Below are 28,000 nucleotides of genomic sequence, written 5' to 3' on the forward strand. Positions count from 1 at the left end.
TTCTCTGGTGTAAAACAAGAAATTATTTCCAATTAAAAAATTCCCACATTTTAAACAAGAATAAAGTTTCTCTCAAGTGTGAGTTTCCTGGTGTGCTATAAGAACTGATTTACATAAAACAGTTCTCATATTCTGAAAATCAAAAAGGCTTTTTCCCTGTGTGAGTTCCCTCATGTCTATTTAGATTTGATTTCTGTATAAAACATTTCCCACATTCTGAACATGAAAAAGGCTTCTCCCCTGTGTGAGTTTTCTGATGTTTATTAAGATTTGATTTGTGTATAAAACATTTCCCACATTCTGAACATGAAAAGGGCTTCTCCCCTGTGTGAATTCTCTGGTGACTAAAAAGATCTGATTTCCGTTTAAAACATTTCCCACATTCTGAACATGAAAAAGGTTTCTCCATTGTGTGGGTCCTCTGATGGCTATCTAGATGTACTTTGCTTTTAAAACATTTTCCACATTCCGAACAAGAAAAAGGCTTCTCCCCTGTGTGAATTCTCTGGTGCTTAACAACATCTGATTTTTGGATAAAACATTTCCCACATTCTGAACAAGAGAAAGGCTTCACCCCTGTGTGAATTCTCTGGTGTGTAACAAGATTCAATTTCTGTGAAAAAGATTTCCCACATTCTGAACAAAAGAAAGGTTTCTCCCCTGTGTGGGTTCTCTGGTGGCTATCAAGATGTGTTTTCCGTTTAAAACATTTCCCACATTCAGAACAGGAAAGTGGCTTCTCCTCTGTGTGACTTATCTGGTGACTAACAAAATCAGATTTCTGGTTAAAGCATTTCCCAAACTTGGAACAAGAAAATCTATTCTCCGCTGTGTGAATTTTTTGATGTTTAAGAAAAGACATTTTGAGGGGAAAACTATTTTCATATTCTGAAGGTGAAAATGGCTTCTTAGCTTTAGGAGCAGTTTGTTTTTTAATGCTTATTTTGTGACTTTGATTTTCCTTAGTGGTTGGTAATAAATCAGGAGATAAGATTTGTTTCAATGGATCAGATGATTGATCTTTGATGTGACGGGATGATGGTAAATCTGGACTCATGACATTCACTTCAATTGTATCCTGTTGGATCTCAAGATCATCTGATTTAAAATTTAAAGATATCAGCTGTTCCTCAAATCTCCCGGTACAGTCATCTGCCAAGAAATAAACCAAATATTATTTATGAATAAAATAACCTTTGATTTTATATTTTTGAACATTTCTACTTGACTTTACATTTTATGTAAGAATATTGAACTATTCACCAGGACAATGACAGTTCACAGTCTAATTAAAATACCTCATAACATGAACCAGTGTGGTGTTCAACTGTTCAATCTGCCTCAGACATATGGAATAAAAAGCCACAAAAACTGTTATGTGGGCAAAAATAATACTAAAATTAAAATAAAAACTTATACTCATTTCACAAAAAAATAAGCCTCCAATCAGGTCCATCATCTGTCAATGGATAAACAGAGGTTTCCGCATTACTACTGGCTCAAAGACTCTTCAAAAGCAACATGGCTTCCATAAACCAATTCAGCAATATCTGCTCCACCAAAGTCAAATCTCCCCCCTCGCTTCTGAGACTTGCAGTGTGCCCAAACCAAATTTAGCATCCATGTATTTGGAATTACTATAGTGATAAGAACTCACTTAACTTAAGGTGTGTGTGTTTCTTGGAGCACAATCTGGACACTATGTGTTGGGTAATAGAATGGCCAATGTGCAATTATCACTCTCCAACATCCACTGTGTGCTAATTTGCCGAAAGAGCCTGTGGAGTTAAAATAGTCAATACTCCTATAGATTAATTCACTGAGGGTTATAATATCCAAAATGGAGTCACTTTACGGGGATTTCTGCTGATCTGGTTTTCTGCCATTTTGTTATATTAGAAATTGGAAAGCACTACACCCTACTAAAGCTCAAATCTTATTGCTGGAAAGCTGCCAAATACAGACTTGTTCTCCAGTGGTTCAGTCCGCTGTGCTCAGCTCCCTTTGTTTCCTGTTGTGACCCCAACCCGTTTACTAATTTTGTGTCTTCTGATTTTGCTTTGTCTCTGCTCTCATGGATCTGAAGCAGCTACCTATTCTTCTTGTCATATCACACCACAGAAGAGCAGCCAATACCATGGCTCAAGCCTAGGGGTCCCTGTTTAAGTTCAGATCCATGTAGAGGGGTTGATCAAGACAATCCATGGGATCTGGAAAAAGGAGTAGATAGCACCAAGCCTGTTAGTGGTAGCTATCTTTTGAGCTGCCAGTTGACCATGAACAGTGCCCCCAATACATTGTGTCTGCAAACTATTCCAGCAGGATCTATCAGATGAGTTTCATTAAGAAATATTAGACATGCAAGGAGAACTTTTTATAATAGTGCAGAGTTGAAATGTCTTAAATTTAGAACTCAGGAATTTGCAAGAGATAATGGAGACTTTTTTTAAAGACTACCGAAGAGTTACAGACTCACATACGTAAGGCAGGCTGATCCCACCACAATCAAACTACCATACAGAAAGAACCTGTAAAAAAATACGTTTTTTTATTTCATGTTACATCCCCAACAACAACTTATGTTTGGGGGAGAGCTCCAACACTGCATCAGAGTTGCACTCATTTATTTTGGACCATTAAGGCTACTATGAGTCCTGATCAGAAGAGTAGAGAAAATATTAGTGCTCCCCATTTCAGGATAGATTGTGCAGTAATCTGAATTCCTTAGGATTTAAAACATAATAGAATTTATGACAAAGAGTGAATCCATGAAACCAGGGCTCGAGCCATGTCAACACATCTCCTACAGGGGTGAATAAATGTATATTACAGCCATCAGCCACGCACAGCTTAAAGATATATCATGGCACCGGTGTAATGTTTTTTATGTAGTTTACTGTGATCCTGTTTGAAATTAGTTGATTTTAACCCCTTCACCCCCAAGGGTGGTTTGCACGTTAATGACCGGGCCAATTTTTACAATTCTGACCACTGTCCCTTTATGAGGCTATAACTCTGGAACGCTTTGACGGATCTTGGCGATTCTGACATTGTTTTCTCGTGACATATTGTACTTCATGTTAAAGGTAAAATTTATTCGATATAACTTGCGTTTATTTGTGAAAAAAATGGAAATTTGGCGAAAATTTTGAAAATTTTGCAATTTTCCAACTTTGAATTTTTGTGCCCTTAAATCACAGACATATGTCACGCAAAATACTTAATAAGTAACATTTCCCACATGTCTACTTTACATCAGTACAATTTTGGAACCAAAATTTTTTTTTGTGACGGAGTTATAAGGGTTAAAAGTTGACCAGCAATTTCTCATTTTTACAACACCATTTTTTTTTAGGGACCACATCTCATTTGAAGTCATTTTGAGGGGTCTATATGATAGAAAATACTCAAGTGTGACACCATTCTAAAAACTGCACCCCTCAAGGTGCTCAAAACCACATTCAAGAAGTTTATTAACCCTTCAGGTGTTTCACAGGAATTTTTGGAATGTTTAAATAAAAATGAACATTTAACTTTTTTTCACACAAAATTTATTTCAGCTCCAATTTGTTTTATTTTACCAAGGGTAACAGGAGAAAATGGACCCCCAAAGTTGTTGTACAATTTGTCCTGAGTACGATGATACCCCATATGTGGGTGTAAACCATTGTTTAGGCGCATGGCAGAGCTTGGAAGGGAAGGAGCGCCATTTGACTTTTCAATGCAAAATTGACTGGAATTGAGATGGGACGCCATGTTGCGTTTGGAGAGCCCCTGATGTGCCTAAACATTGAAACTCCCTACAAGTGACACCATTTTGGAAAGTAGACCCCCTAAGGAACTTATCTAGATGTGTGGTGAGCACTTTGACCCACCAAGTGCTTCACAGAAGTTTATAATGCAGAGCCGTAAAAATAAAAAATCATATTTTTTCACAAAAATGATATTTTCGCCCCCAATTTTTTATTTTCCCAAGGGTAAGAGAAGAAATTGGACCCCAAAAAATGTTGTGCAATTTGTCCTGAGTACGCTGATACCCCATATGTGGGTGTAAACCATTGTTTGGGCGCATGGCAGAGCTTGGAAGGGAAGGAGCGCCATTTGACTTTTCAATGCAAAATTGACTGGAATTGAGATGGGACGCCATGTTGCGTTTGGAGAGCCCCTGATGTGCCTAAACATTGAAACTCCCTACAAGTGACACCATTTTGGAAAGTAGACCCCCTAAGGAACTTATCTAGATGTGTGGTGAGCACTTTGACCCACCAAGTGCTTCACAGAAGTTTATAATGCAGAGCCGTAAAAATAAAAAATCATATTTTTTCACAAAAATGATCTTTTCGCCCCCAATTTTTTATTTTCCCAAGGGTAAGAGAAGAAATTGGACCCCAAAAAATGTTGTGCAATTTGTCCTGAGTACGCTGATACCCCATATGTGGGTGTAAACCATTGTTTGGGCGCATGGCAGAGCTTGGAAGGGAAGGAGCGCCATTTGACTTTTCAATGCAAAATTGACTGGAATTGAGATGGGACGCCATGTTGCGTTTGGAGAGCCCCTGATGTGCCTAAACATTGAAACTCCCTACAAGTGACACCATTTTGGAAAGTAGACCCCCTAAGGAACTTATCTAGATGTGTTTTGAGAGCTTTGAACCCCCAAGTGTTTCACTACAGATTATAACGCAGAGCCGTGAAAATAATTTTTTTTTTTTTCTCAAAAATGATTTTTTAGCCCCCAGCTTTGTATTTTTACAAGGGTAACAGAATAAATTGGACCCCAAAATTTGTTTTCCAATTTGTCCTGAGTACGCTGATACCCCATATGTGGGGGGGAACCACTGTTTGGGCGCATGACAGAGCTCGGAAGGGAAGGAGCGCCATTTGGAATGCAGACTTAAATGGATTGGTCAGCAGCCGTCACGTTGCATTTGCAGAGCCCCTGATGTACCCAAACAGTACAAACCCCCCACAAGTGACCCCATATTGGAAACTAGACCTCCCAAGGAACTTATCTAGATGTGTTTTGAGAACTTTGAACCCCCAAGTGTTTCACTAAAGTTTATAGCGCAAAGCCGTGAAAATAAAAATTCTTTTTTTTTTTCCACAAAAATGATTTTTTAGCCCCCAGTTTTGTATTTTCACAAGGGTAACAGGATAAATTAGACCCCAAAAGTTGTTGTCCAATTTGTCCTGAGTACGCTGATACCCCATATGTCGGGGGGAACCACTGTTTGGGCGCATGACAGAGCTCGGAAGGGAAGGAGCGCCATTTGGAATGCAGCCTTAAATGGATTGGTCTGCAGGCGTCACGTTGCATTTGCAGAGCCCCTGATGTACCCAAACAGTACAAACCCCCCACAAGTGACCCCATATTGGAAACTAGACCTCCCAAGGAACTTATCTAGATGTGTTGTGAGAACTTTGAACCCCCAAGTGTTTCACTACAGTTTATAATGCAGAGCCGTGAAAATAAAACATCTTTTTTTTCCCACAAAAATGATTTTTAGCCCCCCAAATTTTTATTTTCCTAAGGATAACAAGAGAACTTGGACCCCAGAAGTTGTTGTTCAATTTGTCCCGAGTACGCTGATAACACATATGTTGGGGTAAACCCCTTTTTGGGCGCACGGGAGAGCTCGGAAGGGAAGGAGCACTGTTTTACTTTTTCAACGCAGAATTGGCTGGAATTGAGATTGGACGCCATGTCGCGCTTGGAGAGCCCCTGATGTGCCTGGACAGTGGAAACCCCCCAATTCTACCTGAAACCCTAACCCAAACACACCCCTAACCCTAATCCCAACGGTAACCCTAACCACACCCCTAGCCCTGACACACCCATAATTCTAATCCCAACCCTAATCCAAACGTAAATGTAATCCAAACCCTAACCCTAACTTTAGCCCCAACCCTAACTTTAGCCCCAACCCTAACTTTACCTCCAACCCTAGCCCTAACCCTACCCCTAACCCTAACCCTAAACGTGACTGAAATACGTGGCACTGAAATACGTGGCACTGAAATACGTGGCACTGAAATACGTGGCACTGAAATACGTGGCACTGAAATACGTGGCACTGAAATACGTGGCACTGAAATACGTGGCACTGAAATATGTGATATGTGGCACTTAAATACGTGGCACTGAAATACGTGGCACTGAAATACGTGGCACTGAAATACGTGGCACTGAAATATGTGATACGTGGCACTTAAATACGTGGCACTGAAACACGTGGCACTGAAATACGTGATACGTGGCACTGAAATACGTGGCACTGAAATACGTGGCACTGAAATACGTGCAACTGAAATACGTGGTACTAAAATATGTGGCACTGAAATACGTGATACGTGGCACTGAAATACGTGGCACTGAAACACGTGCCACTGAAATACGTGATACGTGGCACTGAAATACATGGCACTGAAATACGTGGCACTGAAATACGTGGCACTGAAATACGTGGCACTGAAATACGTGGCACTATGACTGTCAGAAAATGTTCATTAAACGGTTAGGGGTGAGGTTAGGGGTAGAGTTAGGGTTAGGGTTTGGATCCCTTTATCACCTTGATGGTGGTGGGTGGCTTTTCAGTGTGTTTTCTGTTTTTTTCGATAAAAATGCATGCGTTTTTAACGCAAACAAACGCATGTGCTTAAAAACGCAAGAAAATACTGCAGGTTGTATTTCTGAAAATGAACGCATGCAGAAAAAAACCGCATGCGTTTGAAAACGCGACCAAACGCGTACAAAAAAACCGCATGCGTTTTCAATGTTAAATATAGGGAAAAAACGCATGCGTTTTTTTGTGCAAAAAACGCTGCAGACAAAAACGGAAGTGTGAAACCAGCGACGCTTTTTATAGCAAAAAAGTTTTTGCGTCTCCACATTTTGAGAGCTATAATTTTTCCACATTTGCTCCACAGAGTCATGTGAGGTCTTGTTTTTTGCGGGACGAGTTGACGTTTTTATTGGTAACATTTTCGGACACGTGACCGTTTTTGATCGCTTTTTATTCCGATTTTTGTGAGGCAGAATGACCAAAAACCTGCTATTCATGAATTTCTTTTGGGAGAGGCGTTTATACCGTTCCGGGTTTGGTAAAATTGATAAAGCAGTTTTATTCGTCGGGTCAGTACGATTACAGCGATATCTCATTTATATCATTTTTTTTATGTTTTGGCGCTTTTACACGATAAAAACTATTTTATAGAAAAAATAATTATTTTGGTATCGCTTTATTCTCAGGACTATAACTTTTTTATTTTTTTGCTGATGATGCTGTATGGCGGCTTGTTTTTTGCGGGACAAGATGACGTTTTCAGCGGTACCATGGATATTTATATCAGTCTTTTTGATCGCGTGTTATTCCACTTTTTGTTCGGCGGTATGGTAATAAAGCGTTGTTTTTTGCCTCGTTTTTTTTTTTTTTTTCTTACGGTGTTTACTGAAGGGGTTAACTAGTGTGGCAGTTTTATAGGTTGGGTCGTTACGGACGTGGCGATACTAAATATGTGTACTTTTATTGTTTGTTTTTTTTTATTTAGATAAAGAAATGTATTTATGGGAATAATATATTTTTTTTTTTTTTCATTATTTTGGAATATTTTTTTTTATTTTTTTTTACACATTTGGAAATTTTTTTTTTTACTTTTTTACTTTGCCCCAGGGGGGGACAATACAGATCGGTGATCTGTCAGTTTGCATAGCACTCTGACAGATCACCGATCTGATTGAAGTGCAGGCTGCTTCACAGTGCCTGCTCTGAGCAGGCTTCTGTGAAGCCACCTCCCTCCCTGCAGGACCCGGATCCGCGGCCATCTTGGATCCGGGTCTGGGAGCTGCAGGGAGGGAGGTAAGACCCTCGCAGCAACGCGATCACATCGCGTTGCTGCGGGGGGCTCAGGGAAGCCCGCAGGGAGCCCTCTCCCTGCGCGATGCTTCCCTGCATCGCCGGCACATCGCGATCATGTTTGATCGCGGTGTGCCGGGGGTTAATGTGCCGGGGGCGGTCCGTGACCGCTCCTGGCACATAGTGCCGGATGTCAGCTGCGATATGCAGCCGACACCCGGCCGCGATCGGCCGCGCTCCCCCCGTGAGCGCGGCCGATCGGCTATGACGTACTATCCCGTCGGCGGTCATACGGGCCCACCCCACCTCGACGGGATAGTACGTCAAATGTCGGGAAGGGGTTAAAATAAATAGAAAAGTCAGGATAAAGAGAAACTCTGTTGTTATTGTTGTATAGAAATTCACACTTGGCCCTCACTGCACATTCAATGTTGTCGAACAAAAAAGCAAAGTTTGGCCACAAAGACTGGACCTGTTCTTGTAGGGACCATATGAGCACATTCAGCAGCACAGAAGGGGGAGAAGGTAGATTCATCCAATAAGATATCAGGGATCTAGGGAGCCAACAACAACATTACCCTCCGCTTTCTCTTACAGGCCCATCATAATATTTTTCTTCAAGTGATTTTCTAACTTGTCAGCACATTCTACGTATGCTGTCATTTGGCTTTGTAGCTTACAAATCTGGGCAGGTGACGTTCAGCGTCTCCTAATCCCAGGAGGTAGGTGGATCCTTCAGGTTGTAAGGTCTATTGCAAAGTGCTTTCAATGACCAAAGTCATTTGAACAGTTTTGGATGAAGGAGAAAGTTGTGGTCTAGAGACAAATTGGTGATCACATGATTGTGATATGGCCGTATTACACCACCGATAAAGCAGCCACAGCCGGTGACTGAGAAGAATCTGTGAATTTAGTGGTTACTACTCACCTGGGTAGCCATATCTAGGAATCTCCTCTTCACACCACTCATCACCCCTCACATATGTCTCTGTAGTATTAATACGGGTCTGATCTTCACCCTGAAACAAATATTATAAAAGTCACAGACAGATGGAGAAGTCACATCTATGATTAGCTCTAATCCTGCCATCTCCACCATTCTTCGTACACAAGTATAAAACATACAGTCATGGCCGAAAATGTTGGCATCCTGGAAATTGTTCCAGAAAATCAAGTATTTCTCCCTTTGACATTTTAATGCAATTAAACGTTATGGCATGAGACACAGGAGGACCCCACCATGACACAGAGACATAAAAAAAAGCTAGACTGCGGTTTGTCAAAATGACACAAGTAAGACAAAATCCTTCTGGAACACAGTTTTGTGGACAGATGAGACAAAGGTAGAGCTTTTTGGCAAAGCACGTCATTCTACTGTTTACCAAAAACAGAATAAGGCCTACAAAGAAAAGAACACGGTACCTACAGTCAAATATGGTGGAGGTTCAAAGATGTTTTGGGGGTATCTGGCACTGGATTTTTTTGACTGAGAGCAAGCTATCATGAAATCTAAAGATTACCAAATTATTTTGGATTGCAACATCCAGTGTCAGAAAGCTCGGTTTGCATCCTAGGTCATAGGTCTTTCAGCCGGACAATTATCCCAAACATACTTCAACAAGACCCCATAAATAGATGGAAACAATGCCCTGAAGAGTTCTGAAGTAGCCAGCTGTGAGTCAGGGTCTAAATACCAATGAACACCTGTGGAGAGATCTTAAAATTGCTATTTAGAAAAGGCACCCTTCAAATATGAGAGACTTGTAGCAGGTTGCTTCAGAAGAGTTGCCAAAACTCCAGGTGAGAGTTGTAAGGAACATGTTGACGGTTATAGGAAGTGATTGATTGCAGTTATTTATACCAAAAGGTGCACAAGCAAATATTAAAGTTGAGGGTGCAAACAATTTTGCCCAGTCCATTTTGGGGTTTTTGTAAGATTATTTTTTTTCTGTTGTTAAAATACACAAAAAAGTGTATTTAAAAACATGTGTAATTGCAATAATTTTCTGGGAGAAATACATCATTTTCTGGAACAATTTCAATGGTGCCAACAGTTTCGTCTATGACTTTATAACACTGGTAGATAAAACAAGACTGAGCAAAAGACCTTCACAGCCATCTACACATCATAGGGGAGATCTTATGACACCTTCTCTCCATCTACCTGATGATCCTGAGGAATATTGGGATCTTCTTGTTTACAGTCCTGTGGAAGAGGATGGGGACATCTCTCTGGTGTTGTCCTCTTACTGGATAGATCTGGAGGAAACACATGCAGGAACTGAATTCATTCTTTACATACAGATAATTATAGGTCGTGTGTATTTAGTCCTGTCTATTACCTGGTGATATGAGGGACTGGGGAACCTCCATCATGGCATCCTTGTACAGATCTTTGTGTCCTTCTAAATACTCCCACTCCTCCATGGAAAAATAGATGGTGACATCCTGACACCTTATAGGAATCTGGCACATACAATGATACAGTCATCCCCAGATCCCTTCCTAGCGTTACTGTATAATGTCCCACCATTCCCAGCAGCGTCACCTCTCCAGTCAGCAGCTCAATCATCTTGTAGGTGAGTTCTAGGATCTTCTGGTCGGCGATATCGTCACATATCAGGGGGTGAGGTGGAGGTCCCTTGATTGGGCTCAGGGGTCTTCCCCATCCCTCAGACACAGGGTCCTGACAGCGCTCACTAGAGGTCTTCTTCACTACTGTGTAATCCTGGTTATGGAGAGACACATTAATAAATCTCACAACAGACATTCCCAGAGTCCTCACCTCTCCAATTCTGTCCATCTGTTATTCCCATAGATAAGAATGATGTAATGTGATGTCATCAGAATCTCTCACCTCTCCAGTAAGCCGGAAGAGGATCTCTAGGGTGAGGTGTAATATCCTCTCCACCATCTTGTCTCTGTCCATATTCATTTTTGACAGGTAAATCAGGAAAATTCTCTTGTAAAGAAGATCTTCACTGAGAGGATGAAATATTGTAGAGACCAGAATGAGAAGATGAGCCGATGTAACATCATAAAAATTCTGTGTAATAATACAATTACTGGAGATAATAAGGGAAACATATGAGTAGATTTATTATTTTACAGTATTTAGTTTTCTTCTTTACATCTACTAATAAAACCTATATATTTAGGCCACAGACAACAAGCAGTTTCTTCCTCGGAGTCGGCAGCTGAATACATTTCTCATAGTCTCATCTTCCATAACGCTAATTCTCGTCTCATTTACCGACACTGGAATCGGCATTAGCAATACTGCAGGAGATATTCATTACACGTGACAGGAGAAATAACTACTTCATGATGAGGACGACATCTTTATCTTCTACTATGGCTCTAGAAACATATTTGGCCAGAGTCCGTCACTGACTCCATCACCACCGGCCGTCTATATGAAGGTTTCCCGTCTTCGCCGCACTGTAAGCTTCTATTACGTTAGATCTCATGTCTGATTCAAACACAGAAGTTTGAGGCTTTTATAAAAGCTTTTTTATTTGCACAGACACAGAGGACAGAAATGATCTCATTCCAAAGTCTCCATGTACAGTGATTTATGAGGTTTATTTCAGGCCTTAAGCTGGAGTCACACTAAACGACTTACCAACGATCACGACCAGCGATACGACCTGCCGTGATTGTTGGTAAATCGTTGTGTGGTCGCTGGGGAGCTGTCACACAGACAGCACTTTCCAGCGACCAACGATCAGGGGAACAACTTCGGCATCGTTGAAACTGTCTTCAACGATGCCGAAGTCCCCCTACAGCACCCGGGTAACCAGGGTAAACATCGGGTTACTAAGTGCAGGGCCGCGCTTAGTAACCCGATATTTACCCTGGTTACCATTGTAAAAGTAAAAAAAAAAAAACACTACATACTCACATTCTGATGTCTGTCACGTCCCCCGCCGGCGTCCACAGGGTTAAAACTGCTTTCGGCAAGAGCGCTGCTAATGCACGCGCTGCTGCCGAGAGCTTCCCTGCACTGAATGTGTCAGCGCCGGCAGTAACAGCGGTGACGTCACCGCTGTGCTCTGCTTTACGGGCGGCGCTGACACAGTCAGTGCAGGGAAGCTCTCGGCAGCAGCGCGTGCATTAGCAGCGCTCTTGCCGAAAGCAGTTTTAACCCTGTGGATGCCGGGGGACGTGACAGACATCAGAATGTGAGTATGTACTGTTTTTTGTTTTTAACTTTTACAATGGTAACCAGGGTAAATATTGTGTTACAAAGCGCGGCCCTGCACTTAGTAACCCGATATTTACCCTGGTTACAAGTGAACACATCGCTGGATCGGCATCACACACGCCGATCCAGCGATGACAGCGGGTGATCAGCGACCAAAAAATGGTCCTGATCATTCCCCAACGACCAACGATCTCCCAGCAGGGGCCTGATCGTTGGTCGCTGTCACACATAACGAGATCGTTAGCGGGATCGTTGCTACGTCACCAATATCGTTAACGATATCGTTATGTGTGACTCAGCCTTTAGGCTTTCTTATAGTACAAGAAAAAAGCAGATATTAAAATGTTTCAAAAGAAAATTGGCACCAACAATTCTTGTAAAAAGAAAAAAACATAAAAAAGCAGAAGACATATTTTATTATTTTTTAACACGTTAAACATTTGTCTAAATAAAAAAAACAAAAAACCTCTTTTGGGCACCAGAACACAGATGTTCACCGCATCGATGGCACAGGTGCGGCTGCAACAAAATCCCTGACAGGTTAACCAATTGCTGCTGTCAAAAGCAAACATGGCATCTAAGAAGGTGTGAGTTCAGCTGAATCCCCCTTCTCCCCCAAGTACTCGATAGTATGGGGCGGCCTAGTTACTTACATGCCTAACAATGGTGTCTAGGCCTGTCATGTACGAAGGTCTATTAGGCCAGGCCATAGGCAGCGTCTAATAATTATTATTGTAGCGCCTTTTATTCCATGGTGCTTTACATGTGAAACTGGTAGAGGAAGAGAGAGGACTCTGCCCGTGAGGGCTCACAGTTTACAAGGGATGGGTGAGGATACAGTAAGTGAGGGGAGAGCTGGCTGTGCAGCGGATTGGTGGAGCAAGGGTTACTGCAGGTTGTACATTTGTCGATTTTGAACATTTCTATGGTAGGCGAGAGTCTAATGTGTTGGGTTAGAGAGTTCCAGAGTAGGAGGGATGCACGGGAAAAATCTAGTATGTTATTGTGGGAAGAGGAGATAAGAGGGGAGTAGAGAAGGAGATCTTGTGAGGATCGGAGGTTGCGTGCAGGTAAGTACTAGGAGACCAGGTCACAGATGTATGGAGGAGACAGGTTGTGGATGGCTTTGTATGCCATGCTTACAGTCTTGAACTGAAGTTTCTGTTCATTGGGGAGCCAATGAAGGGATTGAAAGAGAGGAGAGGCCGGAGAATAGCAGGGGGACAGGTTGATTGATCGGGCAGCTGAGTTTACGATAGATTGGAGGGGTTTGAGAGTGTTAGAATCGAGGCCACAAAGCAGGAGATTGCAGAAGCCAAGGAGGGAGATGAGGGCATACACTAGTATTTTTGCAGTTTCTTGATAATGGAATATGCGGATTCGGGAAATACTTTTGAGCTGGAGTTGACAGCAAGTGGAAAGAGCTTGGATATCTGGTTTGAAGGAGAGATCAGCGTCAAGGATTATCCCCCCCCCAAGAAACAGCGAGTATGCGGGACTGGGGAGAGTGAGCAGCCATTGACTTTGATGGATAGGCCTGTTGGGGTGTTGAGTGAGATGGGAGAAAGAGGATTCATTCTGTTTTGTTCATGGTAAGGTTTAGAAATCTAGCAGAGAAGGAGGATGAGATAGGTGACAGACAGACAATAAATTACCTTTTAACGCCCCCATACACATTAGACTAAAGCTATATGAAAGCACTGATTTCTGGGGGGTTTGGTTGACTATATAATGTATTTGGGGGCCTCCCGACAGATGATATCAGGGCAGAGAAGGATCTGGCATCCTGAATTTCAGAGGCTAATCTGTTTCTTCCTGTAGACAATCCTCCGCTAAAGGAGTCTGGATACGCTCATACAGACCAAAGGAATGCTGGAATATTTGTGTGTATGGGGGAGTCGGGAGAGATAGCCGTCTGCCAAATGACCGTTCAGCCAACACTTATCTCATGTGTATGGGGCCCTTAGTATTACACTGACAGGCAGTGATGATACACAGCAATACAGTAGTACAGTGCATCACCGGAGCCATATGAGGCTTGTATGTTGTGTTATTGCACTAATGAGAGGGGTTTAAAAAAGGTTTAACGTGAAAAAACATCACAGTTTTAATAACAAGAAATATCCATCACTATAGGGAAAACAGAATCACTGCACAATGTGAGCTAAGTCACGTCCATAAAACTTTATTATACTCTATTATCCTATACACAGTGGAGTAAATAGAAATCACAGGTCCCACTGCAATAGCTGGAATAGAGCTTCCCGACCTCAAAAGGAAAAAACAAAATAGTCATATCTCCCGACTCCATAGACCACATTCTGCCCTAATACTTGGCAGGCCCGGACCAGATGGTATGGAGATGAATGAAGGAGACCAAAGCCCGAAAATAGACTTTTCTTTGCTTGATGAGAAGTATATATATATATATATATATATATATATATATACATATATACATATATCAGATAAGAGGCACAACACTTTATGACTGCTTTTTTCCAGTGTTTTTTGTGTGGATTTCACATGCGAATTTCTATTGAGGAACAGGTGTAAAACGCTGCGGAATCCGCACAAAGAATTGACATGCTGCGGAAAATACAACACCGCGTTTCCGCGCGGTATTTTCCGCACTATGGGCACAGCGGATTTGGTTTTCCATGGGTTTACATGGTACTGTAAACCTGATGGAAAACTGCTACGAATCCGCAGCGGCCAATCCACTGCGGATCCGCAGCCAAATCCGCACCGTGTGCACATAGCCTAATTCTAACCCTAACCCTAGTGGAAAGAAAAAAAAAATATTTTCTTTATTTTATTATTGTCCCTACCTATGGGGGTGATAAAGGGGGGTTCATTTACTATTTTTTTTATTTTGATCACTGTGATAGGTTTTATCACAGTGATCAAAATGTACCTGGAATGAATCTGCCGACCGGCAGATTCGGCGGGCGCACTGCGCATGCGCCCGCCATTTTGGAAGATGGCGGCGCCCATGGAGAAGACGGACGGACACCGGGAGGCTCGGTAAGTATGAGGGGGTGGGATCGGAGTACGGGAGGTGGATCGGAGCACGGGGGGTGGATCGGAGCACGGGGGAGCGGACAGGAGGATGGGGGAGCGGACAGGAGGACGGAGGGGAGTACGGGACAGAACGGAGGACTAAGGAGGAGATTGGTGGCGGGGGCAGATCAGGGTTTCCAGCCATGGCCGGTGATATTGCAGCATCGGTCATGGCTGGATTGTAATATTTCACCATTTTTCATAGGTGAAATATTACAAATTGCTCTGATTGACTGTTTCACTTTCAACAGCCAATCATAGCGATCGTAGCCATGGGGGGGGGGGGGGGGGGGTGAAGCCACCCCCCTGGGCTGAAATACCACTCCCCCTGTCCCTGTAGGTCGGGTGAAATTGGAGTTAACCCTTTCACCCGACCTGAAGGGACGCGATCATTCTGTGACACAGCATGTGTGTCACAGGTCGGATTGGCACTGACTTTCATGACGCATACGCTGTGTCACAGGTCAGGAAGGGGTTAATATTGATGATAAAGGGCAATGTTACATTGTGGTGGATTAAGCCATGATCCACCATTGGTCTATGTTTACTATTTAATCCTCTCTGATTTCTGTGATGCCACACCCCCAAAAGGCGGCACAGAAGCCGAATCGCGCATTGGGGTGGTGGCACCAGTTTTCAGGTAACACAGCTCTGCACAATTTCACTACAATTGTTTTTTTACTCTGCTTTACTATTGTGTTAGTTTCCCCCTTGGTATTGTGGTTTATCCATAATTAGGTATAGTTTCTCACACATGTGCACTTTGGCATACTTGTTCTTATCATATGTGCATATTTAATTGTAATTACAACCCTGTTTTTTCCTGTTGGCTGTGGTGTCCCCTTGTTTTCTGACCGGACACTGTCTTCATATGCAATCCTTTATTGATTTGCCATTTTAGATTGTTTTTATTATCTTTAATAAACTTAATGTTTTACATTATGGTTCCCTGTGCATTTCTCCTTCATATGTTCTAGTTTTGCTCTTTTTTTGCACTATAACCTGTACCTAGCATTCTTATTTTGAAACAGTGTCACTTGACTGTTTTTGTTTTTACTGTCTCTTTAGCCTGCTCTTATGTTCTTGTAATTTTTCCTGTGTATTTTCACAGACTCGTTTTTGTGGGATATCATGGATTGCAAAACCAGGGATACAGCCTGGCAAACTCAGATTGCTCAAGTGTTTGACAGTGATTCGGCCAGTATGGGGGGGAGTGATCCAGAAGTAGTGTTGAGCATTCCGATACCGCAAGTATCGGGTATCGGCCGATATTTGCGGTATCGGAATTCCGATACCGAGTTCCGATATTTTTGTGATATTGGAAATCGGAATCGGAAGTTCCCAGTTGTATGGTTCCCAGGGTCTGGAGGAGAGGAGACTCTCCTTCAGGCCCTGGGATCCATATTCATGTAAAAAATAAAGAATAAAAATAAAAAATATGGATATACTCACCCCTCCGACGGACCCTGGACCTTAGCGGTGAAACCGGCAGCCTCCGTTCCTAAGAATGCAGTGAGTGTACAGGACTTGCGATGACGTCGCGGTCTTGTGATTGGTCGCGAGACCGCTCACGTGACCGCGACGTCATCGAAGGTCCTTCACTCACTGCATTCTTAGGAACGGAGGCTGCCGGTTGCACCGCTAAGGTCCAGGGTCCATCGGAGGGGTGAGTATATCCATATTTTTTATTTTTATTCTTTATTTTTTACATGAATATGGATCCCAGGGCCTGAAGGAGAGTTTCCTCTCCTTCAGACCCTGGGAACCATCCAGGATACCTTCTGATATTTGTGTCCCATTGACTTGTATTGGTATCGGTATCGGCGATATCCGATATTTTTTGGATATCGGCCGATCCAATCCGACACCAATACTTTTGAATATCGGAAGGTATCGCTCAACACTATCCAGAGGACATTAAAGGGAATCTGTCACCTACATTTTCGTATATAAGCTTTGGCCACTGGCATCAGGGGCTTATCTACAGCATTACAGAATGCTGTAGATAAGCCCCCGATGTAACCTGAAAGATAAGAAAAGCAAGTTAGATTATACTCACCTGGGGGGCGGTCATTGTGCTGTCCAGTCCGATGGGTGTCACGGGTCGGGGTCCGGCGCCTGCCATCTTCATGCGATGACGTCTTCTTCCTTGCTTCTGTTGCGGCTCCTGCGCAGGCGTACTGCAGTGTGCAGGCGCCGGGAAAGGTCTGAGAAGCCCAGCACCTGCGCACTGCAGTACTTTGCGCTGCCCTCAACAGGGCAGATAAAGTACACCTGCGCAGGAGCCGCGACAGGAAGCAAGGAAGACATCATCGCATGAAGATAGGAGGCGCCGGACTCAGACCGCGACGCCCATCGGCACCGGACCGCCCCCCAGGTGAGTATAATCTAACTTGTTTTCCTTATCTTTCAGGTTACATGGTGGGCTTATCTACAGCATTACAGAATGCTGTAGATAAGCCCCTGATGCCAAAGCTTATATACAAAAAAGTAGGTGACAGATTCCCTTTAATTCTCTTCAATTTCAAATCAAACGTCTGTTACATAGACGTACCAAAATGTGGTGAAATGGGGCCTTTCTTGAGAATTATCTTAGGAAGGGCCTCATTCCACGGGGCTTGAGTAACCATGTGTTCCCATCATTTCCCATTAATGATGAAATGTTTATTTTCAAATGGGAGATTTTCTACTGAAAGCTCATTCCAATTTATGGAATTGTTTGTTGATCTCAATATAGTCTGTTACCTCTATTGAGGGAGAAATTGATGACCTTCATAACAAATATAAAAAATTATCCACATTAGCTACTTTAACAGCTTTTAATGCAAAATGGACAAGAATTCTAAAGAATGAGAAACTCAGATAAAAGCTACCCATGCAAAAAAGTACTTCGAGATAATACTGACTATGCGCAAAAAAGACTAGGAATCAGAGATCATCATCGGTATCACCTTTGTCATCGTCTGGTGAAACGTCTGATACTTCTTTGATGACCATGAGAACACGTTATGGAAACAATGGCAAAAAAAGTGGGAACATAAAATTGCAGCTAATAAATGCATACCGACTCAGAAAAAAGGATACCTTTAAGGTAACTAATCTTTCCGATCATATTTTCAGTGAAGATGAATTGTCTGTTCTTTCTAAACAGGGGCGTAGCTAGAGCTTTTGCCGCCCGGGGCTGTTCCCGAGTTTGGCGCCCCCCCCCCCCCCCAGAATGTATGCGATTTTCACACTTAGTCATGTACCGACGAGCTCCTCTCCCTTAAGCTCCCAATGTTAAGTGAAAAACTGAGAGAAGCAGAAGAGAAGCTCGTTGTTACAGGACCACGAGTATGAAAATCGCATATGAGTGACGTGTCCATGTGTCGACGACTGGAACCTGCAGAGCTGAATCCTGACATCGCAGCTTCTGAATTCTCACAACTAATGCACTGCACACTTTTAGGATTCTCCCTTGCCGGTGGACGGTCATGTCAGCACAAGCATGTGATTTGTATACTTCTGACCACATTCCGACTAGACGTGCCCAGCCTCGCTCAGTTCATTATCATAGAGTGAGGCCACACATGTCTAGTCAGCACGTGACCGCATGAATGTAAATCGCCAGCACGAGAGAATCCTGACAGTGTGCAGGGCACACTGTGAGAAGTCAGAAGTCTGCAGTCACAAAGAATGACTGCAGACTCATTACAAACCTGGACATCCCCTTTAATGCTCCTAACATAAATAAAAACATGAGAGTTAGTTAGTATCACAAATAACATTTACATCCAGGTACCTTATAGATGACGTCGCCTCTGGAGTTGTTCTCCTTCATTTCTTCATATTGTCCAGACCCCATGATGAGTTTTCTGATCCACAGCTCGTCGCTGCAGACTTCCATCTTCTCCGTTCTTTTGCAGAAAATCTCCACATGACGCCCTTAAAGATACAAGTGTCATTATAATGCTCCTGAATAAAAAATTGCCCCTCACTATATTGTCTGCATAAAATATGACCCCCACACTGTCCGTCTTATGGTACTTGCTCTTCACACTGACCTCTCCTTTCTATACCGGACCCCTCTTCACACTGACCTCTCACACTGTGTCCCCCTATAGGGCCCAGTATTTATACTGTACTCTCTCATCACACTCCCTCTCCTTTGTATACTATCCCCTCCTGGCTGTGCCCTTACACTGTCCCCCCATGCTACGCATGCACACATTCCAACACCCTCACTCCCCGTACTCTGTCCACATACGTTTTTCACATCGCTACTCATACTGTATCCGCATACATCCCCCCGTTTGACCCCAAGCTGTCTGCACCCATCCCCCATACTGTTTCCTCATATATGCCCCCCCATCTCCCCCTTTGCTCTTCATTTTGTGTCCTCAGATCTCCCCCACACATTAAATCCCCCATCTCCACTCATATTAAATATCCCCAATCCAATAATATATCCCACTATCCCCACTCACATTAAATCCCCCCCACTCACAGTAAATCCCCCCCACAATATATGCCCCCCATCCCCACTCACATTAAATCCCCCCCACAATATATGCCCCCATCCCCACTCACAGTAAATCCCCCCCACAATATATGCCCCCCATCCCCGCACATTAAATCCCCCCCACAATATATCCCCCCCATCCCCGCACATTAAATCCCCCCCACAATATATCCCCCCCATCCCCGCACATTAAATCCCCCCCACAATATATGCCCCCCATCCCCACTCACAGTAAATCCCCCCCACAATATATGCCCCCCATCCCCTCACATTAAATCCCCCCCACAATATATGCCCCCCATCCCCTCACATTAAATCCCCCCCACAATATATGCCCCCCATCCCCTCACATTAAATCCCCCCCACAATATATGCCCCCCATCCCCACTCACAGTAAATCCCCCCAATATATGCCCCCCATCCCCTCACATTAAATCCCCCCCACAATATATGCCCCCCATCCCCTCACATTAAATCCCCCCCACAATATATGCCCCCCATCCCCACTCACAGTAAATCCCCCCCACAATATATGCCCCCCATCCCCTCACATTAAATCCCCCCCACAATATACAGTCATATGAAAAAGTTTGGGCACCCCTATTAATCTTAAGCTTAATGTTTTATAAAAATGGGTTTTTTTTGCAGCAGCTATTTCAGTTTCATATATCTAATAACTGTTGGACACAGTAATGTTTCTGCCTTGAAATGAGGTTTATTGTACTAACAGAAAATGTGCAATCTGCATTCAAACTAAATTTGACAGGTGCAAAAGTATGGGCACCCTTATCATTTTCTTGTTTTAAATACTCCTACCTGCTTTTTACTGACTTACTAAAGCACTTTTTTTGGTGTTGTAACCTCATTGAGCTTTGAACTCCATAGCCAGGTCTATGCAATCATTAAGCTACTTAAAGTGGCCACTTGCAAGTTGTTCTCCTGTTTGAATCTCCTCTGAAGAGTGGCATCATGGACTCCTCAAAACAACTGTCAAATGATCTGAAAACAAAGATTATTCAACATAGTTGTTCAGGGGAAGGATACAAAAAGCTGTCTCAGAGGTTTAACCTGTCAATTTCCACTGTGAGGAGCATAGTAAGGAAATGGAAGAACACAGGTACAGTTCTTGTTAAGGTCAGAAGTGGCAGGCCAAGAAAAACATCAGAAAGGCAGAGAAGAAGAATGGTGAGATCAGTCAAGGACAATCCTCAGACCACCTCCAGAGAGCTGCAGCATCAACTTGCTGCAGATGGCGTCACTGTGCATCGGTCAACCATACAACGCACTTTGCACAAGGAGAAGCTATATGGGAGAGTGATGCGAAAGAAGCCGTTTCTGCAAGCACGCCACAAGCAGAGTCGGCTGAGGTATGCAAAAGCACATTTGGAGAAGCCAATTTCTTTTTGGAAGAAGGTCCTGTGGACTCATGAAACCAAGATTGAGTTGTTTGGTAATACAAAAAGGCGTTATGCATGGCGGCAAAAAAACACAGTGTATTGTATAGTTGACCGATGCACAGTGACACCATCTGCAGCAAGTTGATGCTGCAGCTCTCTGGAGATGGTCTGAGGATTGTCCTTGACTGATCTCACCATTCTTCTTCTCTGCCTTTCTGATGTTTTTCTTGTCTTGCCACTTCTGGCCTTAACAAGAACTGTACCTGTGTTCTTCCATTTCCTTACTATGCTCCTCACAGTGGAAATTGACAGGTTAAATCTCTGAGACAGCTTTTTGTATCCTTCCCCTGAACAACTATGTTGAATAATCTTTGTTTTCAGATCATTTGACAGTTGTTTTGAGGAGCCCATGATGCCACTCGTCAGAGGAGATTCAAACAGGAGAACAACTTGCAAGTGGCCACTTTAAGTAGCTTTTCCCATGATTGCATACACCTAGCTATGAAGTTCAAAACTCAATGAGGTTACAAAACCAAAAAAAGTGCTTTAGTAAGTCAGTAAAAAGTAGGTAGGAGTATTTAAAACAAGAAAATGATAAGGGTGCCCATACTTATGCACCTGTCAAATTTTGTTTGAATGCGGATTGCACATTTTCTGTTAGTACAATAAACCTCATTTCAAGGCAGAAACATTACTGTGTCCAACAGTTATTAGATATATGAAACTGAAATAGCTGTTGCAAAAAAAAACAATTTTTATACAACATTAAGCTTAAGATTAATAGGGGTGCCCAAACTTTTTCATATGACTGTATGCCCCCCATCCCCTCACATTAAATCCCCCCCACAATATATGCCCCCCATCCCCTCACATTAAATCCCCCCCACAATATATGCCCCCCATCCCCACTCACAGTAAATCCCCCCCACAATATATGCCCCCCATCCCCTCACATTAAATCCCCCCCACAATATATGCCCCCATCCCCACTCACAGTAAATTCCCCCCCTGCACTTTCGGTGTCTTCAGCTCCACTGGAGCACTTACCACCGCTCTGCATCTCCTGCTCTGCCGCGCAGGTGAGTGACGTCAGCAGCGTGATCACATGACCTGATCACATGACCTGATCACACTGCTGGCATCGCTCTGACCCGGCAGTCAGAGCTTCAATTGTACTCGCATCACAGATACGAGTACAATTGAACACTGGGAGCCGGCGCGCCGCAGCTTCTCTGTGCCGGCTGTCAGCTTGACAGTCGGCACAGAGAACAGCTGACTCCCAGTGCGGGGGGTGACAGAATGCAGCCGCCGGGGGAGACACTGCGGACCGCCGCTTTAGGCGGCCCGACTGCGCCCCCCTGCCGGCTGCTCCCCCCTAGATACGCCACTGACTCACCCCCGCATTGTGCCGCCCCCCCGCATTGTGCCGCCCGGGGCGGACCGCCCCCCCCGCACCCCCCTTCCTACGCCACTGTTTCTAAAGGCCTTACTTTCTCATCCAGCATGCAGTTTGATCCGTTCACTGCCCTGAAGGATTTACATATTTTTGCAAGGTCTCTTCTTTTTAAAAAATGGCACCATAATGAGGATATTTAGAAATTATTTGCAATGCCCAGCGAACAAGCAGCCCTACAATCACTGGAGGAATTGGTGGTGGAACATGGGAATCCTTCCCTAGGTAAGCTCCCGGCCTCTCAACGGCCAAAGTAAAAAAAAATACCGTACCGCCCATTTCTCTATGCCCCAATGTTGAAATCTTTGTCAAGTATATCAGATATATTGGTATCTGATGATTTTGAAAAAATTCCATCTCATGTTTATCAAAATAATTTGACAAAGACTGAACAGCAATGTCTCAAACGGCTCAAAAAAATAAAAGACGTTGTGTATAAGCCGGCAGACAAAGGTGACAACATAGTGGTTTGGCCTTCTAAATTATATGAAACAGAAGCCTACCGTATGTTAAAGAACCATTCAAATGACAAGAAACTGACCTTTAATCCTTTATCATCTTATAAGGAGGAACTATCAAAAATATTACAGAAGGCGGTAATTGATGACATCATCACTCATGAAGTACATTATTTCACCTAAGAATCAATGTGTACCTACACTATACCTTCTACCAAAGGTACACAAAAATGTACAAGCACCTCCAGGTAGGCCTATCATTTCGGGTGTGGGGGAGACTTATGGAGGGCATCTGGAAGTATATTGATTCGTTCCTCAAACTGCTGGGCGAGACTATTCCATCATATTTGAAAGATACATCTGTCTTTCTTAAAAAGATTGACTCTGTTCACATTGAGGATGACATGCTCCTTGTGACATGTGATGTAGATTCTCTATATTCTAATATTCGCCACCATGACGGTTTGAGAGCAACATCTCATTTTCTGTCCATGTCAAACTTTTCACCAGACGACAATTCTTTTTTTGTTATCTCTTTTGGAGTTTTTGTTGACACATAATTTTTTTTACTTTTAACAAATCTTTCTACCTACAGCTCCAGGGGACATCGATGGATGCCCCCTGTGCACCATCCTATGCCAACCTGTTCCTGGGGCAGTGGGAGATTTGTTCCCGTCCGATTGGGTTCCATCAATGGAGCGGGCCATATTTGGACTCACTACATCAATGACATATTCCAGATCTGGCGAGGTACATCCAATGATCTTGAGACTTTTTTTTATTGATATTAACAAGAACAATTAGAACATTCATCTTTCTTACAAATTTAACTTTGATCAAATTGATTTTTTAGATGTCTTGGGGAAAAGGGACATAAATGGATTATTGATTTCCGATATCTTCCGTAAGGAAACTGCAGTCAATTCGGTGCTACATGCATCCTCCTCACATCTCCCACTTGTGATAAAAGCCGCTCCTATTGGTCAATTCCTTCGTAAAAAACAAATATGTACGACACAGGCAGATTTTGAAGGGGAGAGGAGATGAAACAGATTCTTGAATCATTGATATAGTCGAAGAAGCATTAAAAAAGCCTACAACAGGGCCAGAAATGCGGATCGTCACTCTCTATTAAATTCTTCTAATAACTACACCAACGAATCAGGTAAGATTGGTCACGCAGTATCATTCACAATGGAATAGAATGCAGAGGGTAATAGAGAATGATTGGCCTGTACAACTAGCGAATCCTATATTAAAACAATATTTACCTAAGTGTCCATCCACTGTGGCAAGAACCTCTCTCTATATCTAGTTACTATCGGCCCTCTACCCCTGAATTATTATCTACTGGACCTGTACCCCAGATTCCATGGGGTTGCAGACCGTGCAGAAGATGTGTGGCATGTCCTAATGTTGAATCTACCAAAGACTTTCTTTCCTCGGATGGTAGAAATTTCATAATTACACAAGCCATTACGTGTTCAACTACTACTGTTGTCAATCATGCCCTTGTGGATTGATATATGTAGGTCTCACAACACATGCACTTAAGATACATATACATGAACATGTGAGAGATATTGCGGCTGCAGGTGTCACGATAATATAAATATGCCATATTCGGAGTATATTTCTAGAAGGTTCCATGGCACACACACGCTGCAGATTTGACCCCCCTCCTTTTTTCCCCCAATGCATTCGCTGATACAAAGGCAAAGCCCTATGGCAGACACACGCTGTGGGCTCTCTGACCCCCCCCCCCCTTCAGCTGCATAGGAAACTCATCTTCTCACTACACACTCTGTGCAACTTGACACCAATGTGCAGCAGCCCCCCACTGAGTAGTTTATGGCTTTAAGCTGGGAAAGGCAGCTATAGTACCATGTGCTCTTTTGTTCATGTAGGAACTTAATAGTAAGGCATAACTTGACCCCAATTAGTGACAGAGATATGAAAGCTATATATTTGGGACGTGCGACAATAGGGATACACGCCGATGCGTTTTCAGCCTCTGAGTGAGGTAATCACAGGGGGAGTGCCTTGGTTTTGGGCACAGGGATAAGTGAGACCTCAGTCTTCACTAGCCTTTGTCCAGGGAACGAGCTGAGAGTCACATCTGTGATGCACTGGGACATATGCCCCTCCCCCGCACCGCATGGTCTGCTATGAAATTATATGAAAGAACTGTAAGTTGATTTTCTTCCGTTAATCCCTTTTTATTTGTAATCTGTTGTGAATCCGCTTTTTGGGCTCCCCTGGTGGTTGCTGGTGGTACTGGTGACTTGTGTGTGCTTTGCTGTCTCAGTTCACCTGCTCCCATCAGTGTTTGGGAGTTTCCTATTTAGCCTTGCTCTCCAGTCATTTCCTTGCCGGTCATCATTGTAACCAGAGCCTTCGGTTGCATGTTCCTGCTACTAGTCTGCTGATCAGCTAAGTGGACTTTGTCCTTTTGTTTTCTATCTTTTGTCCAGTTTGCAGTTTTGTTATTCTCTGTAGCTGGAAGCTCTTGCGGGCTGAAATTGCCACTCCTGTGTCATGAGTTGACACAGGAGTCTTAAAGTAATTTCAGGATGGTTTTTTGAAAGGGTTTTCAGTTGACCGTGAAGTCCTCTTTTGTATCCTTCTGCTATCTAGTAAGTGGACCTCTCTTTGCTAAATCTACTTTCATACTGTGTATGTCTTTTCCTCTTAACTCACCGTTATTACATGTGGGGGGCTGCTATCATCTTTTGGGGATTTCCCTAGAGGTAAGCCAGGTCTGTTCCTTCCTCTACCAGGCGTAGTTAGTCCTCCGGCTGGCGCGTGGCATTTAGGAAGTCGTAGGTATGCTCCCTGGCTACTATTAGTTGTGTGGTAGATTTAGCTCACGGTCAGCTCGAGATTCCATCACCCAGAGCTCGTCCGTTATTTTTGTGTTCTGATGTTTCCCTGCCATTGGGAATCATGACAGTAATCTATCTTTTGGAGTAAAATATATAAAATTACTAGCTTTGTTTCTCCTTGTTCTACAACGTATTGTCACATCCTCTGAAGTTAATTTCGCTACTAATTGGGTTGGCTCCGGACCCGTTATTAATTAAGAAATTGGAGCTGGTGGGCAGCGGATTTGTCCTGCGCCTTTAGGAAATCTGGTAGCGACGGACGGCGTTGATAATTATTGTTCCTGCCTGAGTGGGAGTAGATATATCGCCCTCGCTGCAGTGTGCCCATTAACCAGTACAAAGTGAGGCCGGCGTCACACTAGCAAGTTTTACGGACGTATGAGTGCATAAAGTACGTCCGTAAAATACGCATTACACACGGCCCACTGAATCTCTATGGCCCAGCTCCTATCTGCCGTATATTATGCATCCGTAATATACGGTCTTGTACGGCCGTAGAAAATCGCAGCATGCTGCGTTTGTCACCGTATTGCGCATTAACCCTTCATTACCCCATATCCCACCGCTACACGGGAGTGGGAAGAGAGAGGCCAAGTGCCAGAATAGGCGCATCTTCCAGATGTGCCTTTTCTGGGGTGGCTGGGGGCAGATGTTTGTAGCCGGGGAGGGGGGGGGGCAATAACCATGGACCCTCTCTAGGCTATTAATATCTGCCCTCAGTCACTGGCTTAACCACTCTATTAGAGAAAATTGCGTGGGAGCCCACGCCAATTTTTTCCGCGATTTAACCCTTTATTTTACAAGCTACAGCGCCCACATTTTGCACATACACACTACTAACATTAGTAGTGAAGAATATGCAAAAAAAAAAGGGATATGAGATGGTTTACTGTATGTAAACCATGTCTCATATGTCGGGTTTGGGAAGGAGGAATTAAAAGCCGGCAATTGAATTACCGGCTTTACACATATATCGTGCTGAATTAAATATAAATACAGAATATATATATATGTGTCTCAATGACATATATATATATATATATATATATATATATATATATATATATATATATATATACACACATACTGTATATATGTTTTAACGAACATTTGAGCACATAAATCCATTAGATGTCGGTTTTGCAAGCCTGTGGGAAAATATCGCAGTACGGATGCCATATGGATTACATACGGAGGATGACATGCGCAAAATACGCTGCCACACCCTGCCTACGGATGACATACGGATCACTATTTTGGGAACATTTCTCCGTATTACGGCCGTAAAATACGCTGAGTGTGAGGCCGGCCTTAAGGGCATACAAATGAAAAGTTTGAAAATTTAGGGAAAAAAAAAATCACCATATTTTTGATATTTTCACAAATAAACACAAATAATGTCATCCTAAATTTCCCAGTAACACGAAGACCAATTTCTCACAATAAAACAATGTCAGAATCTCCGGGATCTGCTGATAATCCAGAGTTATTACCTCATAACTAGAGATGAGCGAATATCTTCGGTTCCCAACTATTTTGGCCGGCGATAGCACTTACTGAATAAGCTGCAGAGGGAACACGGATACCTGGATCGCACCGGCTGATCGGAGCCGCCCGCAGCTGCATGGGTCGTGGCTGTGTCACTGTGAAATCACATGCATGGAGAGCCTGTGTGTTGGGCTCGCCATGAATGTGCGGGGAACCGAAGCTATTCACTCATCTCTAGTCATAACATGATGCCGGTCAGGAAGGAGGAACCAGGGGGCAAAGGGTTAATAGGACTCACAGGAGGAAGGGACCCAGAAAGCAAAAGATCCAGGGAGGGTCTGCCACACATATGGCTGCTCTGTGCACACAGGACCTGTGATGAGGTCAAAGGAGGGGAGGAGTCAGGGGTCACATGATCAGGGGCCTCAGTGTGTGCAGGACTCTGCTGTGCTGGTTGTCATGGTGCTGGATGAGGGGAAGATTATGTGTGGGGTCAGGAGGGGTTTACAGTGTGGATGTAGCAGAGCCGTGTGTGTACGAGGTGTACGGAGCAGAGCCGTGTGTGTACGAGGTGTACGGAGCAGAGCCGTGTGTGTATGAGATGTGCGGAGCAGAGCCGTGTGTGTACGAGGTGTACGGAGCAGAGCCGTGTGTGTACGAGGTGTACGGAGCAGAGCCGTGTGTGTACGAGGTGT

The 28,000-nt window shown here is 43.5% G+C and overlaps 2 protein-coding genes across 2 annotated transcripts; one reads left to right on the forward strand and one right to left on the reverse strand.

The window, feature by feature from the left end:
* Positions 1–27,708, reverse strand: LOC143766368 (uncharacterized). Of its 2 annotated transcripts, none has more exons than XM_077254014.1 (7): positions 27,604–27,708; positions 10,711–10,834; positions 10,402–10,581; positions 10,196–10,319; positions 10,018–10,112; positions 8,782–8,872; positions 1–1,152 (listed from the first exon to the last, which is right to left on the reverse strand). In XM_077254014.1, the coding sequence occupies exons 2-7, from the start codon at positions 10,786–10,788 to the stop codon at positions 140–142; spliced, it is 1,581 nt and encodes a 526-aa protein (XP_077110129.1). In that variant the 5' UTR covers positions 10,789–10,834; positions 27,604–27,708; the 3' UTR covers positions 1–139. The 2 variants fall into 2 exon arrangements, with proteins under 2 accessions (XP_077110129.1, XP_077110128.1); XM_077254013.1 differs by lacking the exon at positions 27,604–27,708 and adding an exon at positions 27,311–27,518.
* LOC143766334 (uncharacterized) overlaps positions 1–28,000 on the forward strand; it is a 617,908-nt gene that overhangs the window by 93,727 nt on the left and 496,181 nt on the right.

This window comes from Ranitomeya variabilis, chromosome 4 (assembly GCF_051348905.1).
Source record: "Ranitomeya variabilis isolate aRanVar5 chromosome 4, aRanVar5.hap1, whole genome shotgun sequence".
Lineage (NCBI taxonomy): Eukaryota > Metazoa > Chordata > Amphibia > Anura > Dendrobatidae > Ranitomeya > Ranitomeya variabilis.

Bases quoted from the DNA above. Each gene is read 5' to 3' on its own strand.
- LOC143766368 (XM_077254013.1), bottom strand. The intron at 10,582-10,710 runs GTGAGAGATTCT...CTCCATAACCAG, and splicing joins TCTTCCGGCTTACTGGAGAG to GATTACACAGTAGTGAAGAA. The intron at 1,153-8,781 runs GTGAGTAGTAAC...ATTTCTTGGCAG, and splicing joins TCCTAGATATGGCTACCCAG to ATGACTGTACCGGGAGATTT.